Raw genomic sequence first — 16,469 nt, 5'->3', positions numbered from 1 at the left:
CTAGTCGTCATACACTCGATTACGGGAGGACAATTTACTCTGGTGTGTGTGCGCGTGATGCGCATGTTTCTACGGAAATATAATATAATTCTATGTTGTTTGTTTCCTGCGCAGATGTGTCAATAAATTCCCTGAAGATGCGAACCATTCCCCCACCGACTCTATCACTGCATACCATACAACTCATAGCGATTAATTCACAAAAATACAAAGTATGGCAGGGTTTATAACCTGTAGGTTTTATCTTGCCCACTGATAAGTTTTGTGTAGAATCAAATACTCATTTTAATCACCGGGTGTTAAACAAATTAAAACAACAATTACATGGCAACACAACTGTATCTTGTCAACAACTCGTGATGGACACGATCACACGACCAAGGCCGAGCTATGTCCTTGTAGTGCAACTGAACAACACAATTTTCAGTATGTACGTGGGACTGATGTAAGTTTTTGTGGACGTGAGTCATATTCTGTATCATTTACGACAGTAATATAGAAAAAAAGACAGAGAAAATACAATTATGATACTTGTTACACAAGAAAGTAACAATGAACAGAAGTTGAAGCGATTCTAGCATTTTCGGAGTGCTTAGAGTTACCCTCGTTCATTCGGCAGAATCGCCATGCCAATGATGTCACAGCGCGGGGTTGTGATTGGCTAACTAAGGTGGTCTGCGACTCCGCCAAGTTTTGAGCATTTTTGGATGTGTACCTGGAGGCTATTTTGCTGGATCCTGACCCTGTTACAAGAGATTGTTAAAAAATAGTGGTATTTTTGAAAAGCTAGATAAATTTCGCTTCGGATGATGTATGATTTTAGTGGGCCCAGAAGCAACTGATATTGAAATAATTCAGTATATTCTCAATATTCGATTTTGTCATTTTAACCTCACTTTTATCCTCAATTTACTATATATTTCTGGGTGTGGGGACTTTATATTTTTACATGTCTAGTACATTTTGTCCTTTGACATAAAGATGCAAAAGAAATCGTTGATAAACATAATATGATTATTCACGGAGATATCGCAGTTTGAAAAGGAGACGTTTTCTTCGGTTCGAGAAATCATGTGAAGGTCGCCGCGACCGAGCTGAAAATAAAAGAACAAAATAAGCGTATTTTCGGAGGCCTGCCGGTTGACTGCTCAATACTCTTTGACCGCCTGCTGCCTAATGCAAATTGTAGGACACTCCCCTCAAGAACTCTAAAATGTCTCGGTTGGCATAACCTTCCACAAGTCGCACCAGCCTGCGGTTGATCTGCTCATATTCTCGTCGTCTGGCTGGAGCAGGTGCACCAGCTTGCGCCTGAACGATCGTCATCTCTTGGAGACTTTGTTCTTGCTTGACCTTCTCTAGGAATTTCCAAAAGGTTTGGTGATCAGCGCCGACTCCAACTTGAAACCTTCTGTGCCATCCCTCCACGTGGTTGTTTGTTCTCGAGCTTCCCTCTAGAGTGGCTTCGTGGACATTCCACATTAGCTGTGGAAACCTTGGAGGGGCACGCTCATTCCCCCTTATCTGAGGGCGGCCAACATACGTATCCTCAAAGTAGTTGAGTACCGGGCGCAGTTCTGGAGGAGCTATCTCAGAAAGAGCCCCAAATGCCCTCTCAACATCAGCTAGTGGCACGAATGCAATGGCGGCGATCATCCGAGCTTGTACTCGGAATTCATTGTCTGCCAAGTAGAGGGGACGCAGGCCCTCTTGTTTGATCTGAATTAGAAAATGAATAAAACAGCAAAGAAAGTCGTAAACCTGAAAGAAAACCGCACAACATCCATGCAAGAAGATTATATATCCGGTGGAATAATGGATGCATTTTTAAGGCAAGCCGTGAATATAAAACTGTTTAAGTTTGCATCCCTCTTTAGAATGTTCATGGTTTATCAACAAAACGAAAAGCGCCCCAGATTATATACGTTGTATAAAGGAAAGGTAAAACATTTGACGTGCAATGTGTTGATAAAAATCCTATCATTGAAATCGATTTAGCAATGAAGAAAGGGTCTGTATTATAGACCAATGACTTTATAGACCAAAATATGAGGAAGAAGGGAAGAGAGAAAGAAAATCAGAAAGAAAGAAAGAGGGGACAGGGGCGAACAAGTTTCCCATGCAAGAAGGCTGTATTGTGCGGGGAGGGGATGGGCAGTTCGGCGTAAGGCAAGTTGAATGCTTATAGTTTAAACAGAGGCACCATACAGAACCTGTCAGCCTAATAACGTGTTTTCTCTTGCCTCCTGAATGATAAGAATGCTTAAAGATGTACAAAACACATTCACTATCCCACATATAATTAAAAGTGTAATTATAAAAATAAAACACGCTCTTTTCACCGTTTTAAGTGTTCATCCAACATACCCCACTCTTATTGCGAGTAATGGTATGAAAATAACCATGAAAACATTCTTGACTATATGATGCATACTTTTCCATTAGTTTATTCTGTATAACACCATGCCCACAGTAAGACAAGGATTACTGGAATTATTCTTGTTTGTTTGTTGTTTTTTTTTTTACATAGCCAATGAAAAACATTTCCCGAATTTGTAAACTTTGTTCATATTTGAAAGAAACTTTTTTTAAAAGATTTGTAAAAATTGATAAAACAGCAACACATCTTTATTCACAATAAGAAACAGAACTACAAGCTATAGATGATTTATTAGAATGTTTCCTTCTCGTCCATGATAATCCATATACTAGTACTAGTATTCTGTAGCGCTCCCCCGCGCACGCATTGTTAACATATCCATGACGATGATTTTGATCAAGATTATCACTAGATCTTTGTGATCACCGTTTCAATCAATGTCATATCAACGAAAAACCAACAGGGAATTCGTTGGTTTAATTGGGGTACCTCCACTATGTCAAAAAAAAAAAAAGACTGCTCTATTGCACGAGTGTCGTCTTTGATGTTTCCGTTCTTCAACTCGTCAAATGAAATCGCCGACTCTGGTGTCTAGAACCTTTGCCTGTCATCAGCCCCACAGCTAACACGCTCTCTATACACTCCGCAAGCAAGTAAGTGTAAACAAAATGAAAAAAAAATAATCCGGGGATAAGCGACGGAGACGAAGTCCGACCCCCACTGACCAATCAGAAACGAGGTAATCAAGTGCTGCCGGTGCGTGCGTGTACGTGTTCAGTGCACAGCGTAATCATGAATATTCATGTGGTTTGGAAAGTCCGGGGCTAAGAAAAACGAGTGTAAAAAGGTCAGTTTTCTCCTTAGCCCCGGACAAGAGATAGTACGGGACTAATTGGCCAGTGTAAAAAGCTGAAAAAATTGGTACGGGACTAACGATAGTCTTGGGTCAGAGAAAGTCCGGGATTAAGAAACACAAGTTTAAAAAGGGCTTTAATAAACCTTGACCTGGTGCCGCGCTCCCCTATTCTCTGAAGCGAAGCACACCAGAAACCTAGTATTATTGGTCTAACCAAACTTCTGTCTATCGATCTGGAGAACTAATGTCTATAGAGCTTTACTAAATGAATGAATATTAGTGAAATGAAAACGATCTTCAAATCGACCTTCATATCTTCCCTGCTCATCCCGCCTTTGGGCTTCAAAAAAAGACGAAATAACCGATTCAATTTCAGAAAGAGAACATATTGGCATCAAGTACCTTATCGTGGATTCTCTGTGAAAGGTGAAAGAGGCACCCCTTTACTGCTGTGTCCGGGAATACTCTCTCAAATGCGTTCTTGGCCGCCAGCTCAAAGTCGATGAGGACCGTTCTCGGGTGGAAGTCGCCATGTTCGAGAAGGGCACGGAGAACTCGTGAGTACGTTTCTTCCGTCTTATTCGGCAACAATGCGTACACAAGTGGGACAACGCGCCCCTCATGTACAGCATGGACAGTCCAAAGCTGGAAGAAGATACTTGGTACCACTTGAAATGTACCATCAGCAAACCAATTAGCTGAATTGTCTAGGAGCTGAAAAAGAAGCCAGAACGATGAGAAATCAGACTCATGTCAAGAACAAGAAGGCAACAAACTGGAAAATAATGTCAAATCTTACTAGAATAATTATGTTTCTTCAAGGCAGTACAGTACAGGTAACTCTTTTTCGGTACTTTAATGGCACAATTTATTTTCCGTCTACCTCAACGCTTATCTTCTTTTGAAGGCTAATAACATACCCAGTGGTGTAGCCAGGATTTCGTCTAAAGAGGGGAGGTACATCATGCGAGGGAGCAGACTCAGCAGAGGCAGGATGGGGATGGTGTTATAGGGTGTGGCCCCCTCCAACAGTGAGAGCTTTTTTAATATTTTTTTTAATTTATTTATTTATTTTTTTTTTTTTGGGGGGGGGGGGGGGTTGTTATCACGCGATTTCATGCATACTTTTGGCATTTGTAATTAAATGATTTTTTTTTTCAGGCTCCAAACTTGGGGGAGGGCTAGTGCCGTCATTACCTTATTAATTTAACGGATTCTCTCTCTTTATCTTTTCGGAGGCTCCTTTTTTGCTCAGAAAAGAATTTTTGGCCGTCTGCGACTGTCGTGATTTGGCCTTGAAATTTTTGCCTGTCGGACCAGATTTTATTTCCCATGGGTTACAACTCAATTTGAAAGTTCCTTGGTATGCTCATGCTCCAAGCTTCTGAAGCAAATCATTTTAAATACTTTGAGAATGTTCCAACTTTGAGAACTTAACAAAACAATAATATTGCATTCCTATTTGCCAATTTCGATAATGGAGACGGATACGCATAAAACAATGACCTTTATTTTAGTGCACAATATGCTCAGACCAGCAAAGAAATGTGATTCAGAGACTCAATAACGTAATGAACTACTAAAGATTATAATTTTTTTATATTATTTCTTAGTATTTTGTGAAATATAGTGTGGGAAATGGAATTCGTAAATGGAAGGATGAGTGTACCCGTAAGTTTCTGTCCGTGGCGAAGATGATGAATCTGTGAGGGTCTTCTCTTCCGGAGTCATGCAAGAGGAATCGTTCTCCTGCAAGGGAAAGAGCTTCATCATTCGGAATCTCCAATTCCTCCACAGTTCGTGGTACCGGCAGAGCATTTGGATGGTTCTGCCTGTGACGCCGGATGTTTCGGCGCATGTCATCAAGCCGTGGAAGGGCAGCCCGTCCTTCCTCGGTACTCAGAGGGATGGTCTGCAACAGAATCTGTTGCGGCCCTTCCTCTGTGTCCAGTGCCCTCCTCTTTACAGCCGCTGACACCTGTACAGCGTTCACTCTGCCGTAGTTTGGAGGATGAGGATGTTCGGGCTCACGCCCATGGTGGTTGTCTCCCAAAACCTGTTATGAAGAAATTTAAACCCATGTCACATTCAAGGAAACGAAAATAGAAAAAAAGGAAATAACTTTGTACTTGTTTCTCTTTGACAGCAGTTGCATTGCAGAGTAATCGTGTAGACAACTAGGATAAAGGTTTTTTTAATCAGAAATATTTTTTCTATAATTTATATGCTGAAAAAAAAAGATGAATTGCATTAAAACGTCAAGCCTAAACATTTACTACGGTATACTGGACCTGTATTGTCGTAGGATTCGAATGTGAATAATCTTTCCTTTTTTCTACAATTCAATAATAAAAAAAGTAAGAAAAGTATATCTTCTCAGTTCATACTGATGTTCTGTGTGAAAGCAGTGGTTTTGAATTTAGTGTTGAATATTGTATGTATTCTGACTATGACATTTTTTTTTTATTTCAGATTTGTTTCTTTACACTATTAAATGTGCATTAGATCACTGAATTTCACTCCCACACAAAACAAGCCTGAAAGTGCAGACAGCACTAACAAAGCATTCCCATTGTCACTGGATATATTACTTTCCCTACTTTTCTATTGAGTTTTTGAGCTTTTTTTTTTTTTTTTTTTTTTTTTTTTTTTAGATATGCTACCTGAAGGGCTCAGTAGAGTGCTGAATTTCAATTCTAAAAATGCAGAAGTTCCGTCATTTAGGGGGAGGGTATCCCCTCCAGGGGAGCGTACCCCCTCCAGGGGAGCGTCGATGGGGGGGGGGGGGGGGGTGGGGGGGGGGAAATCATATCATTTTGCCCCGCCCCCCCGGTAATTTCCAGGATGTGGATTTTTATATTATTCGAAACTGGCTCAGCAAAAGCTCCCTCATATGCAGGGGTGCGGAGCAGTTGCCTCCTTCCCGCCCTCCCAATGATTTTTCGGAGTGTCGGAGATTTTCTTGCTTTTTTGATGGAATACTATCCAAATATTTTACTGAAACTGTGCAAGGAATTGTTGTAGTTCAATTCTGAAAACGGGTTTAATAGGTTTATATCTCCTCCCACCTTCTCCCCCTTTGTTCCGTTCTCATAAGATTGACATTTTTCAGGATAATTCTTTCATCAAAAGATCTGTCATTTAAGTTAAAACAAAATGCAAAAGTTCCCTCGTGTGGGAATATAATATACTTCTTTCATTTAAGCCTAACCAATTCCCCGCCTAGTTCCCCTCCATAGACGTATATACCGGTAGTATTACACTTCGTGGATTAATAATTTCCCCAATTCCACCAAAATGTGTTTGTGAGATAATGTCAATTGGACTCTAAATGTTGCACAGCTTCATAGTAGTAAAAAGCGTCAATCCTGGAATACAAATGTTGGGTGGGAGCTATGCAAACACATTACTTTACCCCCACCCTCCCGATCCCCCCCCCCAAAAAAAAAATAAATAAATAAAAAAATCCCCACGATGCAGAAAATTTGCATGTTTTTTTTTTTCATAGGAACTCTCCAGATATTTCACCAAAAGAGCACAACATCGTTTAATTTCAATTCTGAAAATGGAAAATGCCCGTGGTTGTGATAGGGATGCCTCCCCCGTTATAGGCCAACTTCCATACAATATGTAGACTTTTGAGATTGAAACTTTCCTAATATTTCATCAAACAGTGCGCACTACATCTGTCACTTTATTTCAAACAAAATTTAATCTAAAAGTTCCATCATATAGGAGGGGTATATCTTATCTTTTCAATTTCTTTGTTTGACAGTTTTTCAAAATATTGAAACATTGATTATGGCTACATTACATTACATGTAAATCAAAAGTGTGCGCCAGAAATTCCACATCTTTGAATCGCAATCATGCAAAATCCTTCTCGGATAGGAGGAGGACACATCCTCCCGCATCCTTCCCCCGCTTGGTCTCTCTCCATGATGACTTACTACACTTATCTGATACAAATTTCAGGATGTTCCACCTATAGATTTTGCTTCAGATCGTTGAACATTGTATGTCAATTCTAAAAATGCAAAAGCTCCGTCATGTGGGAGAGAGTTACCCCTCCCATCCCCGCCTCCTCAACTTCCGGACATTTATTATACAGAAATATGCATACACAGAGCAAGAGCTAAATATATCCCAATTCAATGCATGGTTAATCACATTTCTGTGAATACTATTTTTTATGCCTCCGCCACAAAGTGGTGCCGGACGCATTATGTTTTCGGGTTGTCCGTCCGTCCGTTCGTCCGTCCGTCCTTCCGTCCGTCCGTCCGTAATGAATTTTGTGGACAGGGTAACTATCAGAACCTTTTGAGGTATCCTAATGAAACTTGGCATGTATGTGTATTAGGGGGTGAAGTTGTGTCTATCAACATTTGGTTGCACATGAAAAAGGTCAAAAGGTCAAGGTGAAATACATAAAATTTCACAATTTCCACCATAATATCATGCAATGCCTGAAGATATTTTCTTGAATCTTCTCTTGTTAAAGTTTAGGTCATGAGGTCATGAAGGAATGTTTTTTGTAAAGCAACCGATGCTCAAAAGTCAGGGAAAATAACTTCTTCGCCCCCCTCAAAAAAAAAAAAAAAAATATCTGTACTTGCCACTGACCGGGAAATTGTTGATCTTGCCCCCCCCCCCCCTCCCCCAACCCACACCTCTTACGTCCCTTAGATCCCTATAATACAGATAACTTTGGGAGGTGGATATATAAAATTATGTATATTTTATGACCACTTTTTTGCACGTACAATGCCTATGACTGGTCCAGACCTACGTACATAGACGGACCAAACAGGATGGTCGTGCACTAGGAACGCAGTATAAGCAAGAGGTACTCGCCTAGTACCTCCTTGGTATCTGTAAGAACTAGCGCTATACAGGTAAATGAAACGAGATCGCTTTTTCGGCCTCGTCCTCGCGTACCAGTCAAAACGCACACACACACACACACATTTTTTTTTTTTCAATTACATTTTATTGATTTCATTCAAATCATTCGTAAATCAACCCAATCTGGGTGTAACATGAACATAAAACGGTACAAATACCATTCAAAACACAAGTCCATTGTCAAACTATACTGCCAATCATCATTCTTCAACATAACAACTCGATTATAGATCAATCCTACTGACCATTTCTTCACAAGGAAGTATTGACATGTACTAAAAAAAATATTCTTTGACTTATGTTACTCGCACTCACAAGGGTATTTATACATAAAAAAGCAACACAAATACGATATACAAAACTAGAATGAAATCATTTCAATTAAAAAACACACGCACATCACATTTTCATTGAAAATAAAACATACGCACACACACACACACACACACACTCACCATACCGCGCGTATTGAGAAGAGCTACTGCTAGAGTAGAGATTAGTTTTTCCAAGAATCTCGTTGGTTTTTCTCCCCCTTCCACTGGACTGAATACACTCGTGCACATGCGTGCACGTGTTGCATGTGCACGTGTTATCATTGGGAACTGAGGTTGAAGTGATACTTTGTTTCAAAATAATTTTTCGCTACATCGAGCCATTTATGATTTTTAGCTCCCCTGTATTAGTGTTTTAAAAACTCAATAAATAAAAAAAAATTAAAATGTTCAATAGGCCTATAAGGTATGGGTTTAAAGTGAAAGGAAATAAATAAGGTTCTGTACATGTATTTCGGCTTCACTGTTCCCATCTCTTATAACCAGATATAGGACTAATATCTTAAGTAAATAAATGAGGATGTTTAAATTGTATACTTTACCTGAATCTTTGCATTGCACTCGTGCTTGCGCCGCAACTCGCACTCAAACCCCTCCCAGCCACCTGCAAGGTCACGTCGTTTGACATAAATGTATCCATTTAGTGCAAATTTTCGCCCTCCTCGTTGTGTCGTTATCCATTCCATGGCTTTCCTTTGGCTGGCTTCAAGGACAATGCTGTTGGTGTTGTTGTTATATTTGAGGCGCGCTATTCAGACATGAATATTAACGCCTTTATCTTTATAATATCATTATTTTACATATAATCAATTTCTAAAAAAAAATACACTTATTACAATTATTTTTATGTGCGCAATATGTTTGCTGTTATATGGCTGGGGCAAATAAGTTCTGGTGCATGCTGATGGCAAACTCTGATCAGCCCGGCTCGTTACATTGAGCAGGATTCTCTGTCGCGTGCACACGGACCTAGATCCCTCATTTGCCGCACTCAGGACCCTCCGCCCAACGCATATGGTGCACAAGCAGACTCCGGAATTCGATATAGAAACATATCAAAAATAATTGTTTCATAAAGGGGCCTATGTACTTTCCAATAAATAGATATAAATTACAAATAATTCAGAATTTTACATCGTGTAATAAGCAAACATCCGGTTGTGCAGTGTGCAAATCTAAATTATACAAAACTAAAAAAAAAAATATTACCTGCATAACTCTATACGACTTATGTAAGTCTTTTGGATAACAGCCTTGTTCTCTTAACATACAAAATTAAAACCTTTAAATGGCTAACATTGTCAGTAGATAACAGGACTTTTCTTATATTCCGTTGATCTTTTCCTCAAATGTCTGTGATCAACATGACTCTCTCTATCAAATATTTTGGGCAATCATATAAAAAGTGACTTAAATGTACCTTTACGGGCAATTGAGCATTTACCTGTTTCACGAAAATTTACTTTCCACTTATCATAATTCAGTCCCATATTACTCTTACGGACAAGGTCCCAAGAGGAGTATAGTCTGTCTCCAGACCCCATGAACATGATACTATTTACCTATTCAGGATATTGACGCCCTCAACGTCGAAAACTAGTGTAGTTTAAGGTGTGTTTGTTTGTTGTTGTTTTTTTTTTTCTTTCTACGCGGAGTCCAGTTGGCAAAGGGGCCTGGAAACCAGACTACACGAGGAGGAACGAGATGAATGCATAGGCTTGCATGCAACGGCACCAGTGGATCCAGGATCTCCAAGAGGGGGACCGAATATTCGGCCGATCTTTTTTTTTTTTTTTTTTTGACTAAATTCGAGTGATGACTTAAAAAAATAAGTCATTACGCAATTTAAAACCGACCAATTCTTCTTCAGAACCAGTGTGCAGTCCCCCCCCCCCCCTCCCCCAAAGTTGGTTGGAATAATTCTAATGGGATAGGGACCAAAAGTCAGTTTTATTGGGTATGTGGACCGGGGGGGGGGGGGGGGGAGGTCTCCGAGAAAAATTGAGAAGTAGCTTTAATTTACAGGGAAATTGCATCAGATGTGGTGACTGTGATACTTTCCCTCGAGCTCTTGTTTTCTTTCTACACAAATCTGAAAGGAATAATAAATGAGCAATAAACACATAAATTCGGATGTAATGAAGCGACAACGAGCAAGTTTTGACTGCAGAAATGCAAAAATTTCCAAACACGCTCGCTCCCTCAATGACTCTTATTTTGTTGACTTTGGTTCCTTACCGGTCATCAATTTTTCATAACGAAATATCATAATAAATAGAAGGAAACTTTACCCATTACTAAAGTGTCTCAAACACACAGAAAAAAAAAAACATATGCGATCACATTCAAACCTATATTGTAAAAGTCTTCAAAAGAACGAATGGTTTGCGGAACCTTCCTCTAGATGTAAAAGGAAGAGAGACACTTATTCAAAAATTTACATTACAGTGACGTGCCTTTATTGTGTGGTATATTTTTTCACGTTGACAATTTTTGCTAATCGGATTTATATGAATTTTTCCCGACTGTAAATAATAAGAAATAAGATATGATTGCCAAAAGCGCACCAATTAGATAGACAGCAATTTGGGAATTTGGGAATTAAGGGACGAGGTGACCCCTTAGTTTTACAGAATAATGATGTCGAACTTTTTTTTTTTTTTTTTTTGGGGGGGGGGGGCGTTATTTCTGAAATAAAATTCAGTGTACTTAGCCGAAGCTCAATCATCATTATAAAAGTGAAGGAGTGAATAAAGAATAGAGGAACTAGATTACGATCACACAACCTTAAAGTTAACTTTGCTCGTCACTCTTGAAATGTCAGAGTCCACAGGAATTTAAGTCGAATTCTTTCACAGAAAAAATATGAAGTGGTGGGGGTGGTCACCCTGGGGATAAGTCACCCTAGGAGTTGTCGTTCGGGGTAGTGGTCCCTCGGGGGGAGTTGTCCCCGGGGGAGTTGTCCCCCGGGGGAGTGGTCCCCCGGGGGAGTGGTCCTCCGGGGGAGTTGTCCCCGGGGGATTTGTCCCCGGGGGAGTTGTCCCCCAGGGGAGTTGTCCCCCGGGGGAGTTGTCCCCCGGGGGGGGGGGGGGGGGGGGGAGTGGTCCCCGGGGGGAGTTGTCCCCGGCGGAGTTGTCCCCGGGGGAGTTGTCCCCCGGGGGAGTTGTCCCCCGGGGGAGTGGTCCTCCGGGGGAGTGGTCCTCCGGGGGAGTTGTCCCCGGGGGAGTTGTCCCCGGGGGAGTTGTCCCCCGGGGGAGTTGTCCCCCGGGGGAGTGGTCCCCCGGGGGAGTGGTCCTCCGGGGGAGTTGTCCCCGGGGGAGTTGTCCCCCGGGGTAGTGGTCCCCCGAGGTAGTGGTCCCCCGGGGGAGTTGTCCCCTGGGGGAGTTGTCCTCTGGGGGAGTTGTCCCCCGGGGGAGTTGTCCCCCGGGGGAGTTGTCCCCCGGGGGAGACGTCCCCCGGGGGAGTAGTCCTCCGGGGGAGACGTCCTCCGGGGGAGAGGTCCTCCGGGGGAGCTGTCAGGTGGGAGTAGTCCCCGGGGGAGTTGTCCTCCGGGGGAGTTGTCCTGATACGAATAATGCCACATAGATGGGAACACATACTTTAGCTATCGACTTGAAATTGCAAAAAACTACAACATAACCATCTGTGGAGCAAATTGGAGACAGAAAGAAACTATCGAGGAACAATATGGATTGGAGTAATGAGAGAATCTGACAAAACGGACTCTGGGGAGAGACAGAGACAAGACTGAGCTATAAATAAAAGCCCATGAAGGAGAAAAGGAAACCAGGGATATGTTGTCAGACAAGGGTCCCCTACAACCTGGGGCCCATGGTCTCAAACATCACAACCTTGGACTTCCTTGACCTCTGTTCATAATTAGGGCAACACTGAAGAAGTGCAGCTTTATCTATGCACCTGGTACTATTGCACACACACACACACACAAAATTGTCTACAGTGGTCACTCTTTTTTTTTTCAGCTGTTCACAATGACAAAAAAGAAAGATTGTGACCCACAAGATTATCAGGGTGTTAATCTTTTAACTGACCAATGAAGAAAGTGAGGTGACAGTGCAAAGTGAAATACTACATATTTGCAAGACTTTTTTTTGAACAAGTTTTTCAGGAAGTTAATGTAGATCTACTCCTCCTACCCTGTCAAGCAAGGTCAATGGGATTATAATCCATAATACAGTGTTGACATACATTGTAGAAGAGGGTGTGACTTGTTTTCTGCCAAACTGATGCCAATATCTGGGTGAGTAAAATATCTGCCACCAAGTGATTGGATGAAGCTGATGACATCATAGTGGGGCATTTGTAATGTTCCCCCAAAGGCAGAACATTTTGTGGTGTTCTCCAATGGAATGACAATCATATCAAACTAGAAATGTCGCTATGGCGACTGGTATGCCTCCGCCATAATGCATGGTTCTCCGAATAAGTCTATAGCATAATGTCTTGACAATGTGTGATGACAGTTTCACATAACTGGCAAAATATCAAATTGACAGGTTTGTCACAAATGCATTGAATGTTCACTTTCCTTGAACTAGCTTTAGATTTGAGGATTTGTACCCAAATTTTGACCCTCATAAGTTTAAAGAAGAAGTAAAATTTAGCACTTTCACTTGACCTTTTGACCTTTGACCTTTTGGCAAGAAACTTCCAAGAGAATATGTATTGGGTAATACATGCATACACTAAGTTTCAAGGAAAAATCCTGCACGCATTGCATAAGATAAGTTGGAAATACATTGTAATGACATTTTGATGTGTTGACCTTGACCTTTGACCCATGACCCCTAAATTTCCTACATGATCACTGCCAGTCAGTACATGCATAAAGTTCCGTGAAGATACCTTGTAAAATTTGTGAGATATGGAGAAAAAAGTAAAATCTTAACATTTTCACTTGACCTTTGACCCTTGACTGTTGACCTCATGTCCCAAAACTCTCTCTGGGGAATTTTTATTTGGTCGTTCATGTATAGGCACTACACCAAGTTTCAAGAAAATATCTCCAGGCATTGCATAGATATAGGGGAAATAGTGAAATTTTGAACATTTGACCTTGACCTTTTGACCTTTGACCTATACATGCCAAGTTTCATTAGAATACCTCTATTTTTCAGATACGCTGTCCACAAAATTGATTACAGACGGACAGACGGACTGATGGACAGACGGACAACCGGAAAACATAATGCCTCCGGCGACACTTCGTGGCGGAGGCACAAAAAATTGCTGATTATACCAACTGAGAGAGCAATGATACATTTTTTTTTTTTTTTACATTTATGATGGAATAGGTTTTTGTGTTCTATATGATGCTAAAACCCTGAGAATCTAATAATATGGAAAGCAAACAGAAATATGACTTTCTGAAGCAGCACAAACTATAACTGAGCGCACCCTGTGCACATAATGGGCACAGGCTGTGTGCTGTATGCTTTGTGTTTGTTGGGGAAGTTGCAAAAAGGTCAAGCGATTGCAAATTCAAGCTGAAAGTATGCATCGCTCTCAAAGTACTTCCACTGACCAATGCCATAACACAGGCAACGACTTTTGATGTAGGAGTTGTAAGAAAGTTCTAATTTCGGGGTGAGAAATGCTGTTTTACGAAGGATACAAGATCAGCATATAATCATATCTTACATAAATATTTGGCTAACAGTTATGGCAGACTTTTCAGTATGAGGTCTCATCATTTTTGAATCTACATGTAAAGTGAATCTTTGATTTGAATTGACATGGCTTGCTTATGGCAGCCAAGCAAGCAATGAATGTTTGAAAGCACAGCAACCATTACATGGATACCCTTAAGTCTCCACCAAAGGAATAGGTAATGAGAGTAAAGTGCCTTGCCTCGGGATACAACTGTTGCAGTCAAGGGACTTGGATCCAGGACCCTGTGATTGATAGTCTGTGGTCAGATCCACTGAGCCACAACACCTCATTCATTTTCATTCATTCATTTATTTTTCACCTCCCTAGTCTTTGGACAATTCAATCGTTAAAACTTTTGCCTCTGTTGACATATTATGTATGGGGGATAAAATAATGTAGAATGATTGCAATACTATTTGGAGAAACTAATCAAAAGTGCAGTGGATCAATTTCTGTTTCCAGTGTCACATGATACTTTGCATACGAGTGCTTCTACCTATCACCGGAGGCTGCACCTTACACAATTAAGAATGACATCACATGAAATATGCTACGTGCAAAAGAGCAAATGTTGCTCACCAGTGAAATCTGGGCAAAATTTGACAAATGTCGAGACATGATGACTGTTTGAATGTCAGTAAAGTCATCAAAAGGTCACTGAGTGGGAATCTTAAAATGATTAACCTGGTCATGGTCTTATGACTGTGAAATATCACTTATGTGCGATTATATTCCTCCCTTGTTTCATCTGACAGGGCTGCCAATTTTGTTTTTTCAGGGGAGCACCTTCTTTGTATTCAAGTAAGTTCATCATGTGTCAAGGTTATTGAGCAGAGTAGTAACAATGTTTTCTGTTCAAGAAGTCTGCGCTGCATGACTCTACATGATAATGCATTCTACAGTAAGATATTATGTAAAGATGAAGCTCAATAAAATGAATTTCAGTTCAGTTCAGTATATTCAAACCAAATCAAACATAACAAAAGTACAAGAAATAACTGCAAAAATTCAGAATGATATGTTTAGGACCCCAGTGAAGCACAGCTTGTGGTCGGGGCCCCTTTACACAATACACTACAGTATATAATTGCAAAGTGTCACATATTTACATGGAGTATAACATAATATGTACAAATTATACAACATAATAAATGCAGACAAGTACACGTATACCACCTCCCCCATACACAACACAACACACACACACTCACACATACAGACGCATACACACATGCATGCACACTTCACACATGGCTACCTCATCTCATTTTCTACATTCATGTACCTAATTTCAGTCTGTCGAAATGGTGTCTTTTACACAAAATTTTGAATTGAGACAGTGTAGTGGAATTAATTATATTACAGGGCAACTTATTCCACTCTTTAACACAGACTATTCTGAATGAATTTAAGGTACTTTGTGTTCTTGCATATGGCTGATGGATGAGGTTACTCTGGCGAGTATTATAACGATGGATGGAAGAATTTTCCACAAACACATCAGGCAAAAATGTATTTTGAGGAGATCAACATTTAAACATAAATATTAAGCATTGAAGAGAAACCATTTCATCAAACGGCAAAATATGTAGCTGCAAAAACAAAGGAGTACTAGGTGATCTATAGTTTGAATTTGTTATGTACCTGACAACTTTCTTTTGAAGAACATACAACTTGTGTACAAGCAATCATCAAATGCTTCAAAAAAGTTCAACTCTGTAAGGTGACCAGAATAAATTGTAATCAAAGCTATCCACAGACAGCCTTGGAAGCACAAATGATTGTTGAAATAAACTGTGATATATGTCATTTATCTACATTCACAGAGACTGCTTAATTTTGTAAATTTTTATGTAATGCTTTAAAGTCTTTCTTCATTGTACACATCATTGCACAGCTAGCTCAGACAACAAAGTCAGACATTTTTTTTTTTTATAATATTTTTGCCCAGTTTCAGTTAACACAAACAGCTATCTTAGTGTTGATGATATATACAAAGAGAAGAACAATTTTACATGGCTTGTTCCAAACTGATCCAAGTATTTACGGAGATTAAAATTGTCAGGGAGTTTCATAGAGAGATGATATACACCAGGCAAACAGACACACAAATTTTAACACATCGCACCCACACACATATTGGTACACACATACCCACACACACACACACTGGTACACCCACAGCATGCCAAGGGCAGTTGTGGATTGATCAAAAATGATTGGGCGACACAGCACAGGATAGATCCAGGGTTGAATTAAAAGGGTTTTGATCAAATGCAATGTCACATGAACTTCCTTAACCCTTTATGTGCCTATAGCTTTT

At 40.4% G+C, this 16,469-nt stretch overlaps 2 protein-coding genes across 2 annotated transcripts in view; both read right to left on the bottom strand.

Annotated features, from left to right (window-relative positions):
• The window catches only part of LOC140241463 (uncharacterized), a 67,943-nt gene that overhangs the window by 15,567 nt on the left and 35,907 nt on the right, over positions 1 to 16,469 (bottom strand). The gene's annotated exons all lie outside the window — the stretch shown is intronic.
• LOC140241897 (uncharacterized) lies at positions 1,174 to 10,023 on the bottom strand. The gene is made up of 5 exons (XM_072321645.1): positions 9,975 to 10,023; positions 9,016 to 9,077; positions 4,906 to 5,292; positions 3,639 to 3,950; positions 1,174 to 1,719 (listed from the first exon to the last, which is right to left on the bottom strand). The coding sequence occupies exons 1-5, from the start codon at positions 10,021 to 10,023 to the stop codon at positions 1,174 to 1,176; spliced, it is 1,356 nt and encodes a 451-aa protein (XP_072177746.1).

This window comes from Diadema setosum, chromosome 18 (genome assembly GCF_964275005.1).
Source record: "Diadema setosum chromosome 18, eeDiaSeto1, whole genome shotgun sequence".
Taxonomy (NCBI): Eukaryota; Metazoa; Echinodermata; class Echinoidea; order Diadematoida; family Diadematidae; genus Diadema; species Diadema setosum.
The sequence above is the reverse complement of the archived record's forward strand: the minus strand, read 5'-3'. Positions and strand labels throughout refer to the sequence as shown.

Bases quoted from the DNA above. Each gene is read 5' to 3' on its own strand.
- LOC140241897 (XM_072321645.1), bottom strand. From the start codon at position 10,023: ATGTTCATGGGGTCTGGAGACAGACTATACTCCTCTTGGGACCTTGTC. The intron at 9,078-9,974 runs GTAAGAGTAATA...GTGACCTTGCAG, and splicing joins CTCCTCTTGGGACCTTGTCC to GTGGCTGGGAGGGGTTTGAG. The intron at 5,293-9,015 runs GTAAAGTATACA...TCTTCATAACAG, and splicing joins AGTGCAATGCAAAGATTCAG to GTTTTGGGAGACAACCACCA.